Source organism: Salvelinus sp. IW2-2015, unplaced genomic scaffold, assembly GCF_002910315.2.
Source record: "Salvelinus sp. IW2-2015 unplaced genomic scaffold, ASM291031v2 Un_scaffold1462, whole genome shotgun sequence".
NCBI lineage: Eukaryota > Metazoa > Chordata > Actinopteri > Salmoniformes > Salmonidae > Salvelinus > Salvelinus sp. IW2-2015.
In genome coordinates this window covers 225,162-236,852 of record NW_019942923.1, presented here as the reverse complement: position 1 = coordinate 236,852, position 11,691 = coordinate 225,162, and the positions used below count along the sequence as shown (strand labels likewise).

The following is an 11,691-nucleotide window of genomic DNA, read 5'->3' as shown; positions in this document are numbered from 1 at the left end:
GGGTCACATGGTTAGCAGATGTTACGGGTCACATGGTTAGCAGATGTTAATGCGAGTGTAGCGAAATGCTGGTGCTTCTAGTTCCGACAGTGCAGTAATATCTAACAAGTAATCTAACAAATTCACAACGACTACCTTAAAGACACAAATGTAAAGGGGTGAATGAGAATATGTACATATAAATATATGGATGAGCGATGGCCGAGCGGCATAGGCAAGATGCAGTAGATGGTATAGAATACAGTATATACATATGAGATGAGTAATGTAGGATATGTAAACATGATTAAAGTGGCGTTATTTTAAGTGACTAGTGATGCCTTTTATTAAATCCATTTATTAAAGTGGCCAGAGATGCATCCCATGTCAAAGAGTAAATTGTGTATTGAGGATGAACTTTATGGCTCTATCCTTTCTACCCACTGCATTCTGGGTACCACAAATTGGTTCAGAAGAGCTTGAGTACACACACACACACACACACAGACTGTTGTAATCAGGCTTCCCAAATAGTGCCTTACTTTAGACCAGGACCAATGGCACCCTATACCCAAGTTAGTGCACTACTTTAGACCAGGACCAATTTAGTGCACTACTTTAGACCAGGACCAATGGCACCCTATACCCAAGTTAGTGCACTACTTAAGACCTCTACCAATTTAGTGCACTACTTTAGACCAGGACCAATGGCACCCTATACCCAAGTTAGTGCACTACTTTAGACCAGGACCAATTTAGTGCACTACTTTAGACCAGGACCAATGGCACCCTATACCCTATTTAGTGCACTACTTTTGTCAAGGGCCCCTAGGATGGAATAGGATGCCATTTGGAACACAGTCATGGTTTATCAGTTTTAAAATCAGAGCAAAGTAAACACAAACACTAATCAACATGTCAACCAGAGCCGTGGTTGTTTGTCCACTTTTAACTTTGCATTTTAGGGGACCTCGTAATATACCGGGGTAGATTAAACTCCACTCACACTGATAGAAGCAGAACATTATAAAGAATATGTAATGACTAAGTCTATGCTATTGTTGTTACAAAAATGTATTTCTCTACTTGGGTCTGAAAGTTTGATGCTCTGTATGTGAAAGCAAATATATTTTGGTCGGACAGAAATACCACATCTACTATGGACTACTGACACCTAAAGAACAAACAGAACACAGAATATCTATCTGTACCACTCCACATACTGTGAGCCCGGTACCGGAACGGTTTAGCCCGGTACCTGAATGGTTTAGCCCGGTACCTGAACGGTTTAGCCCGGTACCGGAACGGTTTAGCCCGGTACCGGAACGGTTTAGCCCGGTACCTGAACGGTTTGTGTTCTTAAGCAACTACATTGCCGTCATTGTCACGACCAATGTTTGGTAATGGAATGTCAATGAGTGACAAGAAGTTGGCATGATGACACAAACAGACTGGGACTCAGGCTGATATACAGTGCTTCAAACGGATGACAGTATGACTATACAAAACGCCTGTATTCAAAAACAAGCAATCTGAACTGATAGACCCCACTGATCAGTTACTATACCAGTTACGTGTCAGTCACGACAGTTACACTGCCAGTTACACGCCAGTTACTATGCCAGTTACTATGCCAGTTACTATGCAGGTTACACTGCCAGTTACTATGCCAGTTACCAGTTACTATGCCAGTTACTATGCCAGTTACTATGCCAGTTACTATGCCAGTTACACTGCCAGTTACTATGCCAGTTACTATGCCAGTTACACGCCAGGTGTAACAGAGGCCCAGTAAAGACGCTGATGAAGTGTATACCAACGACACAGTGAAGAGGAATGAGGAGGAGGAGGACTGATTTCCCCTGGACCTTATTCACTTTACATATCTCTGATGTTTTAGCTCCGGCACTATAAATAAACACTTCCTGCCTCTCAACACGTCCCACTACTATGACCTCAAAGACAGGGAAATATTACTAGTTTTTTTTTTTTTTTTTTTTTTTTTAAATGGTGCTTTTCCTCTCCATCTCACTCAGACTTGCACACGTACACAAACACACTGAAAGATCAGTGAACAAAAACAAGATGGGTTTCATAAAAATAGGAATTATAAAGCAGAGGAGGAAAGGACTGTTTATGGGAACATGACACTACAAAATAGGCCACTTGGATGATTAGCTCCAACGTTGGATTTATTACAAAGATGTGAGTGGACTGAGAGACAGACACACTGGAGTACAGATAGACAATAGAACAGCAGACAGACAAGAGAAGAGAAGACTAACAAGAATATGTGAGTGGTAAAGGAATATCTCTATAGTATAGTGGTGAGAGAGTGAAAAAAGGGCAGAGGGAGAGGAAGAGAGAGAGAAGTAGGGTGAGGGAGGGAGGAGGGGAGAGGGAGGGAGGAGGGGAGAGGGAGAGGAGCAGAGAGAAGTAGGGAGAGAGAGGGAGAGAGAAGTAGGGAGAGGGAGAGAGGAGGGAGGGAGAGGAGGAGAGAGGAGGAAGGGAGAGGGAGAGAGGAGGGAGGGAGAGGGAGAGAGAAGTAGGGAGAGGGAGAGAGGAGGGAGGGACAGGAGGATATAAGAGGTAGAGGAGGAGAAAGGAGAGAACAGTGAGGAGAGAGAAGTGGAGGAGAGAGAAGAGGGAGGAGGAGGAGACTTACTCTGCAGACTGGGAAGGTTGGTATCCTCTGGTTTGGTTTTGAGCAGATGAGGCAGCCGTGTGTACCTGTACCCAAACCCACAACCCTGTAAGAGAACAGAAACTATGGTGAGGCTGGGGTTAGTGAGCACAATACAGAAGAGGTCAGGGACAAGAGAGAGAGAACGAAAACCCAGACCCACGGCCCTGCAACAGAACCCATGGTGGGACAATTGTGAACTTGTGCACTGAGAAGCTAAACCGGCAGATGGCACGGTGCTGATAGAGGAGAACCGAGGACAGGGTACGTACCCTCCACAGGCGCACCAGGATCCAGTTAGTCTGAGCCCAGGGCCTCTGTTCATACGGGGCCAGCAGGTTTCTCATCATGGACACACGTCTAGGAGACAAACATACTCTTTCACATACGAGACTCGGTGATGCTTTCACGTACGAGACTCGGTGATGCTTTCACGTACGAGACTCGGTGATGCTTTCACATACGAGACTCGGTGATGCTTTCACATACGAGACTCGGTGATGCTTTCACGTACGAGACTCGGTGATGCTTTCACGTACGAGACTCGGTGATGCTTTCACATAGGACACAGCTTGCAAGACATACCTGATACACGTGAGAAAAATTATTGGCATAGAGCGAAGAGGTTATTTGGTGTCTATTTTTGGTATGTTCACAATACCTAAATTAGCCTTAAAACACATACAAAACACACACACAGTACTCACTGTTCCTCTGGGATCCTCTCCACGGCTCTGAGGGATTGTGGGTAACACACGTAACTGGCCAGAGCCTGCATGAGGGAGTCTTTGATGTCTACGGAGAAAGAAACACACAGAACAAGATTTAAAATTCAAATACAGACTCTACCAGACACCAGAGGGATATGCTATGAAGCAAGCTAGATCTAGTCAGGCTTCTCATAAAGCTAGCCAGCTTCAGTTAGCTTCACATTCCAGCTCAGGCGTCATCCGTACCACAAACGGTGGATATTGGTCGTCCGTCTGCTGCTAACTCTAGAAGGCCTGTATCAGCGCGTATCAGCACGTCCAGCACATAAACTCTTCATTTAAGAGACAATGGTGAACAACTTCAGCAAGCTATGGCTGGATATAGGTTGTTAGAAGTCCCATCTGTCTTTTATTCCACAGGCTTATTGTTAATGTATTTCTACCTCAATGTGCCACGATGGTCATGAAAATATATGCATATTTAACAGTAGAATAATAGCCTGGTGTTGATTTGTACCAGGAGCCGGCAGTCTAGTAAATCCATGTACTGTAATACACACAATCCCAAAGAAATTACATTCATAATTTGTTTATGAAGGTCCTAAAAAAAAAATATACAATAGAAAACATGATATCAAGACAATTTATTTCAAAAGAAGACAACAGCATGTTTTGAGTTGTATTTATCTGTGCTTATCCGAGGCTATATGGCCGTGCCATGCCAATGAAATGAACGTGTTCATTTAGCAGACATTACACTCTTATACTATCCTACAAGTCAAAACACATTTTACAGTAAGAATATAGCCCAAAAAATAAAGGATTTTYCCCCCCAAATAGCAGTAACCAAGTGAGGTACGCGTTGAGCCATGGTGACTCTGGGAAAAAGTTGTATTTTGAAACAGAGCCAATCTGCGCAATTTAGAAAATAACTTGGCAAGATTCATTAGAAATGGTGCCAAATAACAGGTTCATTAGAAAACAGTTCCCTTCCTCGTCAATGCATGCTGTGCTGTTCATCAGTCTCAATCTGACAACTGATACAATTGTCACCTATCAGGTGATTTAATATCGTCTTAACTCCACATCTATTATTATGTGTGTAAAACACGTTTAAATATAGTTTAGGTGTAGATTGGCAGGGCCAGTAGGTTGGCAGGGCCAGTAGGTTGGCAGGGCCATTAGGTGTAGGTTGGCAGGGCCATTAGGTTGGCAGGGCCATTAGGTGTAGGTTGGCAGGGCCATTAGGTTGGCAGGGCCATTAGGTGTAGATTGGCAGGGCCAGTAGGTGTAGGTTGGCAGGGCCAGTAGGTGTAGGTTGGCAGGGCCAGTAGGTGTAGATTGGGCAGAGGGCCATTTAGGTGCTAAGTTGTGGCCAGGGCGATCAGTAGGTGTAGGTTGGCCAGGGCCAGTAGGTGTAGTTTGGCAGGGCCAGTAGGTGGTGTGAGATAGTTATTTGGCAGGCCAGTAGGTCGCTAGGTTGGCAGGGCCAGTAGGTGTAGTTTGCAAGGGCCAGTAGGTGTAGTTTGGCAGGCCAGTAGGTTGGCGGCCAGTAGGTGTGTTGGCAGCGGCCAGTAGGTGTAGTTTGGCAGGGCCAGTAGGTGAGTAGGTTGGCAGGGCCAGTAGGTGTAGGTTTGGCAGGGCCAGTAGGTGTTAGAATTTGGCAGGGCCAGTAGGTGTAGGTTGCAGGGCCAGTAGGTTAGATTGGCAGCATAGGTGTAGGTTGGCAGGCATTAGTGGGTCCAGTGGCCATTAGGTGCGGCAGTAGTGTAGGTTGGCAGGGCCAGTAGGTGTAGGTTGGCAGGGCCAGTAGGTTGTAGGTTGGCAGGGCCAGTAGGTGTAGGTTGGCAGGGCCAGTTAGGCTGAGATTGGCAGGGCCAGTAGGTGTAGATTGGCAGGGCCAGTAGGTGTAGATTGGCAGGCCGGTAGAGTGGTAGATTGCAGGGGCCCAGTATGTGTAGAATTGGCAGGGCCAGTAGGTTGTAGATTGGCAGGGCCAGTATGTGTAGATTGGCAGGGCCAGTAGGTGCGTAAGATTGGCAGGGCCAGTAGGGTTGTAGATTGGCAGGCCAGTAGGTGTAGATTTGGCAGGGCCAGTAGTGTAGATTGGCAGGGCCAGTAGTGGTAGATTGGAGGGCCAGTAGGTGTAGATTGGCAGGGCCAGTAGGTGTAGGTTGGCAGGGCCAGTAGGTGTAGGTTGGCAGGGCCCAGTAGGTGTAGGTTGGCAGGGCCAGTAAGTATAGATTGGCAGGCCTAGTGTAGATTGGCAGGCCAGTAGGTGTAGATTGGCAGGGCCAGTATGTGTAGATTGGCAGGGCCAGTAGTGTAGATTGGCAGGGCCAGTAGGTGTAGATTGCAGGGCCAGTAGGTGTAGATTGGCAGGGCCAGTAGGTGTAGATTGGCAGGCCAGTAGGTATAGATTGGCAGGGCCAGTAGGTGTAGATTGGCAGGGCCAGTAGGTGTAGATTGGCAGGGCCAGTATGTTGTAGATGGCAGGGCCAGTAGTGTGTAGATTGGCAGGGCCAGTTAGGTGTAGATTGGCAGGGCCAGTAGGTGTAGGTTGGCAGGCCAGTAGGTGTAGGTTGGCAGGGCCAGTAGGGTGTAGATGTTGTGTAGATGTGCATCATGTTGTGGGGTTGCTTTGCTGCAGGAGGGACTGGTGCACTTCACACAAAATACATAGAGCAACATTATGTGGATATATTGAAGCAACATCTAAAGACATCAGTCAGGAAGTTAAAGCTTGGTCACAAATGGGTCTTCCAAATGGACAATGACCCCAAGCATACTTCCAAAGTGTGTGGCAAAATGGCTTAAGACAAACAAAGTCAAGGGTATTGGAGTGGCCATCACAAAGCCCTGACCTCAATCCTATAGAAAATGTGGTGGGCAGAACTGGAAAAAGCCGTGTGCGAGCAAGGGGCCTACAAACCTGACTCAGTTACACCAGCTCTGTCAGGAGGAATGTGCCAAAATTCACCCAACTTATTGTGGGAAGCTTGTGGAAGGCTACCCGAAACATTTGACCCAAGTTAAACAATTTAAAGGCAATGCTTCCAAATACTAATTGAGTATATGTAAACTTCTGACCCACTGGAAATGTGATGAAAGAAATAAAAGCTGAAATAAACCACTCTATTATTATTCTGACATTTCACATTCTTAAAATAAAGTGGTGAACCTAACTGACCTAAAACAGGGAATTTTTACTAGAATTAAATGTCAGGAATTGTGAAAAACTGAGATGAAATGTATTTGGCTAAGGTGTATGTAAACTTCCGACTTCAACTGTATGTCTATTTAAACTGACTTATTATTATGTTACTTAGATTGGGTGTCGATTGATTTAAGGATTAAATGTGTAATGTATTTTAACACTATTTCACACAAACAAATATTTTATTAATAAAATATTTAAATCAGACGTCTTCCTCAGGTAACGCACTCTTTGCGAGAGGGAGGTAATCTGATTTCATTGGTCCTCGTGGCTCAGACACGACATTCAGGGTACATAGAGTGCCCCGGGGCAGGTTAGTTCTGAAGGATAAGTTGACATAGAAATTTACCTGGCTAAAAAAGGTGAGCCACTTTCGTGGTACTGGTTCTCAAGTTGAACTGAAGAATTGACCAAATTTACCTAGCCGACTCCTCAAACCTGGGACGTAGTATACCTACCCCTCAGCATTGACCACATTGTTATTTAGGAATATTCATTGCTGTGCCTCGTTGCAGTGCCTCATTGCAGTGCCTCATTGCAGTGCCTCATTGCAGTGCCTCATTGCACTCCTTTGTTTTGATCCTATTTTCTGAGCCAATCTATATTTGTTGTACGTCCTGAGACAGAGAGAAGTAGGCAGTTTTTACACCTGCTTTGCATCTCTAAAGAGACAAAAACATTGAGCTCCAACTGTGCTGCTGCTCAGGTGTATTTGACTCAATGTGTGTTGTTGAATAGCTAAATGGGTTTAAAGCCACAGTCTGGCATCTGGGTATCTTTTAAATGGTCAGCTATATAACAAAATGTATGGGTCGGGCTGTTTTGCTGAAAATTGTATCCTAGAATATAGCTTTAAAAGAACACCTGCCCTGAATGAGCGGCTTTGAAAATGTCCGGTTGCATCGATATGAGTCAGAAACATTCATTTAAGTGTTTAAGATTGACTACAAAAGAGTAAATAGGATAATGTCGGTCATGAAATCAGTCTCGTCTAAAACAGAGTTTGAAACGAGTAAATGAAGAGTAAATGAAGCGTGGGTTTGTATTACGTCAACAAATCATGCTCCCCTTTCTACCAAGCTCCACGTACAAAATCGCCCCTCTGCCCACTTCGCTTCCCTTCATTGACTGGAGGGGGCTCTGTTGTTTCATCACCCCCAACACGTTCAAAGGATCACGAGCCCTATACGACTTGACCATGCCTCCACAGCCAAAGTTCTATAGTTTTCCAGCCCTGAGGAGTATTTGTCTGTAATAAATAACTTTTTGGGGGAAAAACTAATTGGCTGAGCCTGGCTCTCCAGTGGGTAGGCATGGCTGCTAAGTGGATAGGGCTATGCACTCCCAGGTCCGCCCATGGCTGCTAAGTGGATAGGGCTATGCACTCCCAGGTCCGCCCATGGCTGCTAAGTGGATAGGGCTATGCACTCCCAGGTCCGCCCATGGCTGCACCCCTGCCCAGTCATGTGAATTCAACTGAATGTCTTTCAGTTGAGTGGTTTCCTTATATGAACTGTAACTCAGTAAAATCTGAGAAATTGTTGCATGTTGATTTTAATTGTTTAATTTAAAAATAAAAAATAAATCTTAATTTTTTTTAATTGATTTAATAATTGAATTGTTTAATTTAATGATTCCTAACTGCCATTGGTGATAGAACAATGACTATGTGTGTGTATGTGTTCACAGAAACATGCATGGAGCCAGCACATGGAGACTAGCACATGGAGCCAGCACATGGAGACTAGCACATGGAGACTAGCACATGGAGCCAGCACATTGGAGCCAGCACATGAGGCCAGCACATGCGAGCCAGCACATGGAGCAGCACATGGAGGCCATGCACATGGACCAGCACATGGACAGCACATGGAGCCAGCATGCATGGCGAGCCATGAGGCACATGGAGCCGCACATGGAGCCAGCACATGGACCAGCACATGGAGCCGCATGGAAGCCAGCACATGAGCCGCATAGGCAGCACATGGAGCTCAGATGATGTGATGAGTCCAACTGACAGACAGGCAGTCGGATGCTACTGATGGTCTCTTGATTACTGATGAGCCGCACATTGGAGACTAGCACATGGAGCACAGCACATGGAGCCAGCACATGGAGCCAGCACATGGAGACCAGCACATGACCAGCACATGGACCAGCACATGGACCAGCCACGATGGAGACTAGCACATGGAGACTAGCACATGGAGCACAGCACATGAGCCAGCACATGGAGCAGCACATGGAATAGCACATGGAGCCAGCACATGGCTCCAGCACATGGAGCAGCACATGGAGCCAGCACATGGAGACTAGCACATGGAGCCAGCACATGGAGCCAGCACATGGAGACTAGCACATGGAGCCAGCACATGGAGCCAGCACATGAGAGCACTAGCACATGGAGCCAGCACATGGAGCCAGCACATGGAGCCAGCATGGAGCCAGCACATGGACCAGCACATGAGCAGCACTGGAGACTAGCAGATGAGTGATGACGGCCAGACTGACAGACAGGCTAGATACTGATGTCTCTAACTGATGCTCTATACTATGGAGCCAGCACAGTGAGACTAGCACATGGAGCCAGCACATGGAGCCAGCACATGCAGCCAGCACATGAGCCAGAATGAGCCAGCACATGAGCAGCACATGAGCCCTAGCCAGGAGACAGCACCATGGAGATAGCACATGGAGCTAGCACATGAGCCAGCACATGGAAGCCAGCACCATGGAGACAGCCACATGGGAAGCCAGCACATGGAGCCAGCACATGAGACTAGCACATGGAGCCAGCACATGGAGCCCAGCACCATGGAGCAGCACATGGAGACTAGCAAAGATGAATGTGATGAGTCCAGACTGACAGACAGGCAGATACTGATGCTCTGATACTATGTCTCTGATACTGATGGAGCCAGCACATGGAGAGCACATGGAGCCAGCACCATGGAGCCAGCACATGAGCCAGCACATGGAGCCAGCACATGGAGCCAGCACATGGAGCCTAGCACATGGAGACTAGCACATGGAGACCATAGCACATGGAGACTAGCCACATGGAGCAGCACAGGAGAGCACATGACAGCATGGAGCCAGCACATGAAGCAGCACATGAGCCAGCACATGGCACCAGACCGCACATGGAGCCCACACATAGACTAGCACATGGAGACTAGCACTGGAGACTAGCACATGGAGCTAGCACATGGACAGCACATGGAGACTAGCACATGGAGCCAGCACATGGAGCCAGCACATGGAGCCAGCACATGGAGCCAGCACATGGACCAGCACATGGAGCCAGCACATGGAAGCCAGCACATGGAGCCAGCACATGGAGCCAGCACATGGAGAACTAGCACAGATGGACTAGCACATGGACCAGCACATGGAGACTAGACATGAGCACACACATGGAGCCAGCACATGGAGCCAGCACATGGAAGCTCAGCACATGGAGCAGCACATGGAGCAACTAGCACATGGAGACTAGCACATGGAGACTAGCAATGGAGACAGCAGACATGTGAGCGTCCAGACATGAGCCAGCACAGGTAGAACCGATGTCTCTGACTGGCCAGCAACATGGAGCCCGGCACATGGAGCCAGCACATGGAGCCAGCACATGGAGCCAGCACATGGAGCCAGCACATGGAGCCAGCACATGGAGCCAGCACATGGAGACTAGCAAGATGATGTGATGACGTCCAGACTGACAGACTGGCTAGATACTGATGTCTCTGATACTGATGTCTCTGAATGGACAGACCTGGCACTCTGACAGACAGGCTAGATACTGATGTCTCTGATACTGATGTCTCTGAATGGAGAGAGACCTGGCACTCTGACAGACTGGCTATATACTGATGTCGCTGAATGGAGAGAAACTTGGAGAGGCCTGACACTATCCGTATCGGCTGGGAATAACAATGAAAGATGAACATTGTTATATTAGCAGAACACTTCTTCTATGGTATTACGTAAAGGGTTGTTTATTCTACATGGACCTGTTACTACATTTGAACGTTATTTAAAAAACAACTTAGTTTAGAATATCTACATAAATTTAGCAATTGCATTCTTCTCGTATTTCTCTGGAGGCTACTGACCCAAAGCTTCCTCCGGCATCTTACCATACATCTGCYTGTAGTTATTGAACTCACCCTGCAGGAGGTTTGTTAGTAGTGATTGAGTGGAGAGGAAACAGCTGTGGGCAAGGTTCTGACAGATGGGTGTGTCTTGGTGGTGGCAAGGACACACCCACATCAAACCACACCCCCAAGGCAACTCACGTTTGGCTTCTGTCATGGCCGCCAGCATTTCTTGAAGAGCAAGCCAAAAAACGAGGCCAAGTCATCAGATGCAGTTCCACTTTAAGAAGAGCTAACTGAACTGGATCAGAACCAAAACAATCAGAATCCTGAGAACTGAACAAGGCTTCCTAACTCGTCTGATGTATAAAAACCATCTGAGACAACGAGATATGAGGATCTGATTCTAAACGAAGCCAAAAACAAACATGACGGAACATAAATAAGATGAATGTATCCAGTCACCGTGACAACAAGCAGAGAGTCACACAACGCTGAGCCCGGAGAAGAAACAAACACACTGCCTGAGTTCCAAATGCCACCCGTTTCCCTATTTAGTGCACTACTTTTGACCTAAAAACTCCAATAGACCAATAGAATAGTCCCAAACGTACAAACCCCACTCATTGGGAACTCCAGGCAAGTAGGCAGGCTAGAGAAAAAAAAACGTTAAGTATTTGAAAGATGTCAAATAGTATTTCAACCCACCCAGGGTCTGCTGAACACTCGATCTGAAAACCTTCTCTCGTAATAGTAACACAATAAAAAAACATTTACTTTTAACAAAAAAAACACCTTTCTAAGGAAAACACTTGAAAGCAATTCCTTTAAATAGGATTCTAAAACACGTGTCACCAGCATTGTGTATGGAGGACAAGGAAAAACACAGACATTTCCTTTCGTTTACTCTGTCTGCCTGGAGCTCAAACAGACCTGTCTGCCTGGAGCTCAAACAGACCTGTCTGCCTGGAGCTCAAACAGACCTGTCTGCCTGGAGCTCAAACAGAC

The 11,691-nt window shown here is 46.6% G+C and overlaps 1 protein-coding gene across 1 annotated transcript in view; it reads right to left on the bottom strand.

The window, feature by feature from the left end:
* Positions 1-1,694: 1,694 nt before the first annotated feature.
* Positions 1,695-11,691, bottom strand: part of LOC112070933 (E3 ubiquitin-protein ligase RNF123) — a 119,513-nt gene continuing 109,516 nt past the window's right edge. Inside the window, exons 26-28 of the mRNA XM_070439182.1 lie at positions 3,370-3,457; positions 2,935-3,022; positions 1,695-2,729 (exon numbers count right to left, since the gene is read on the bottom strand). Coding sequence (XP_070295283.1) covers positions 2,175-2,729; positions 2,935-3,022; positions 3,370-3,457 — 731 coding nt within the window. The 3' untranslated portion in view covers positions 1,695-2,174. The remainder of the gene's footprint in view (positions 2,730-2,934; positions 3,023-3,369; positions 3,458-11,691) is intronic.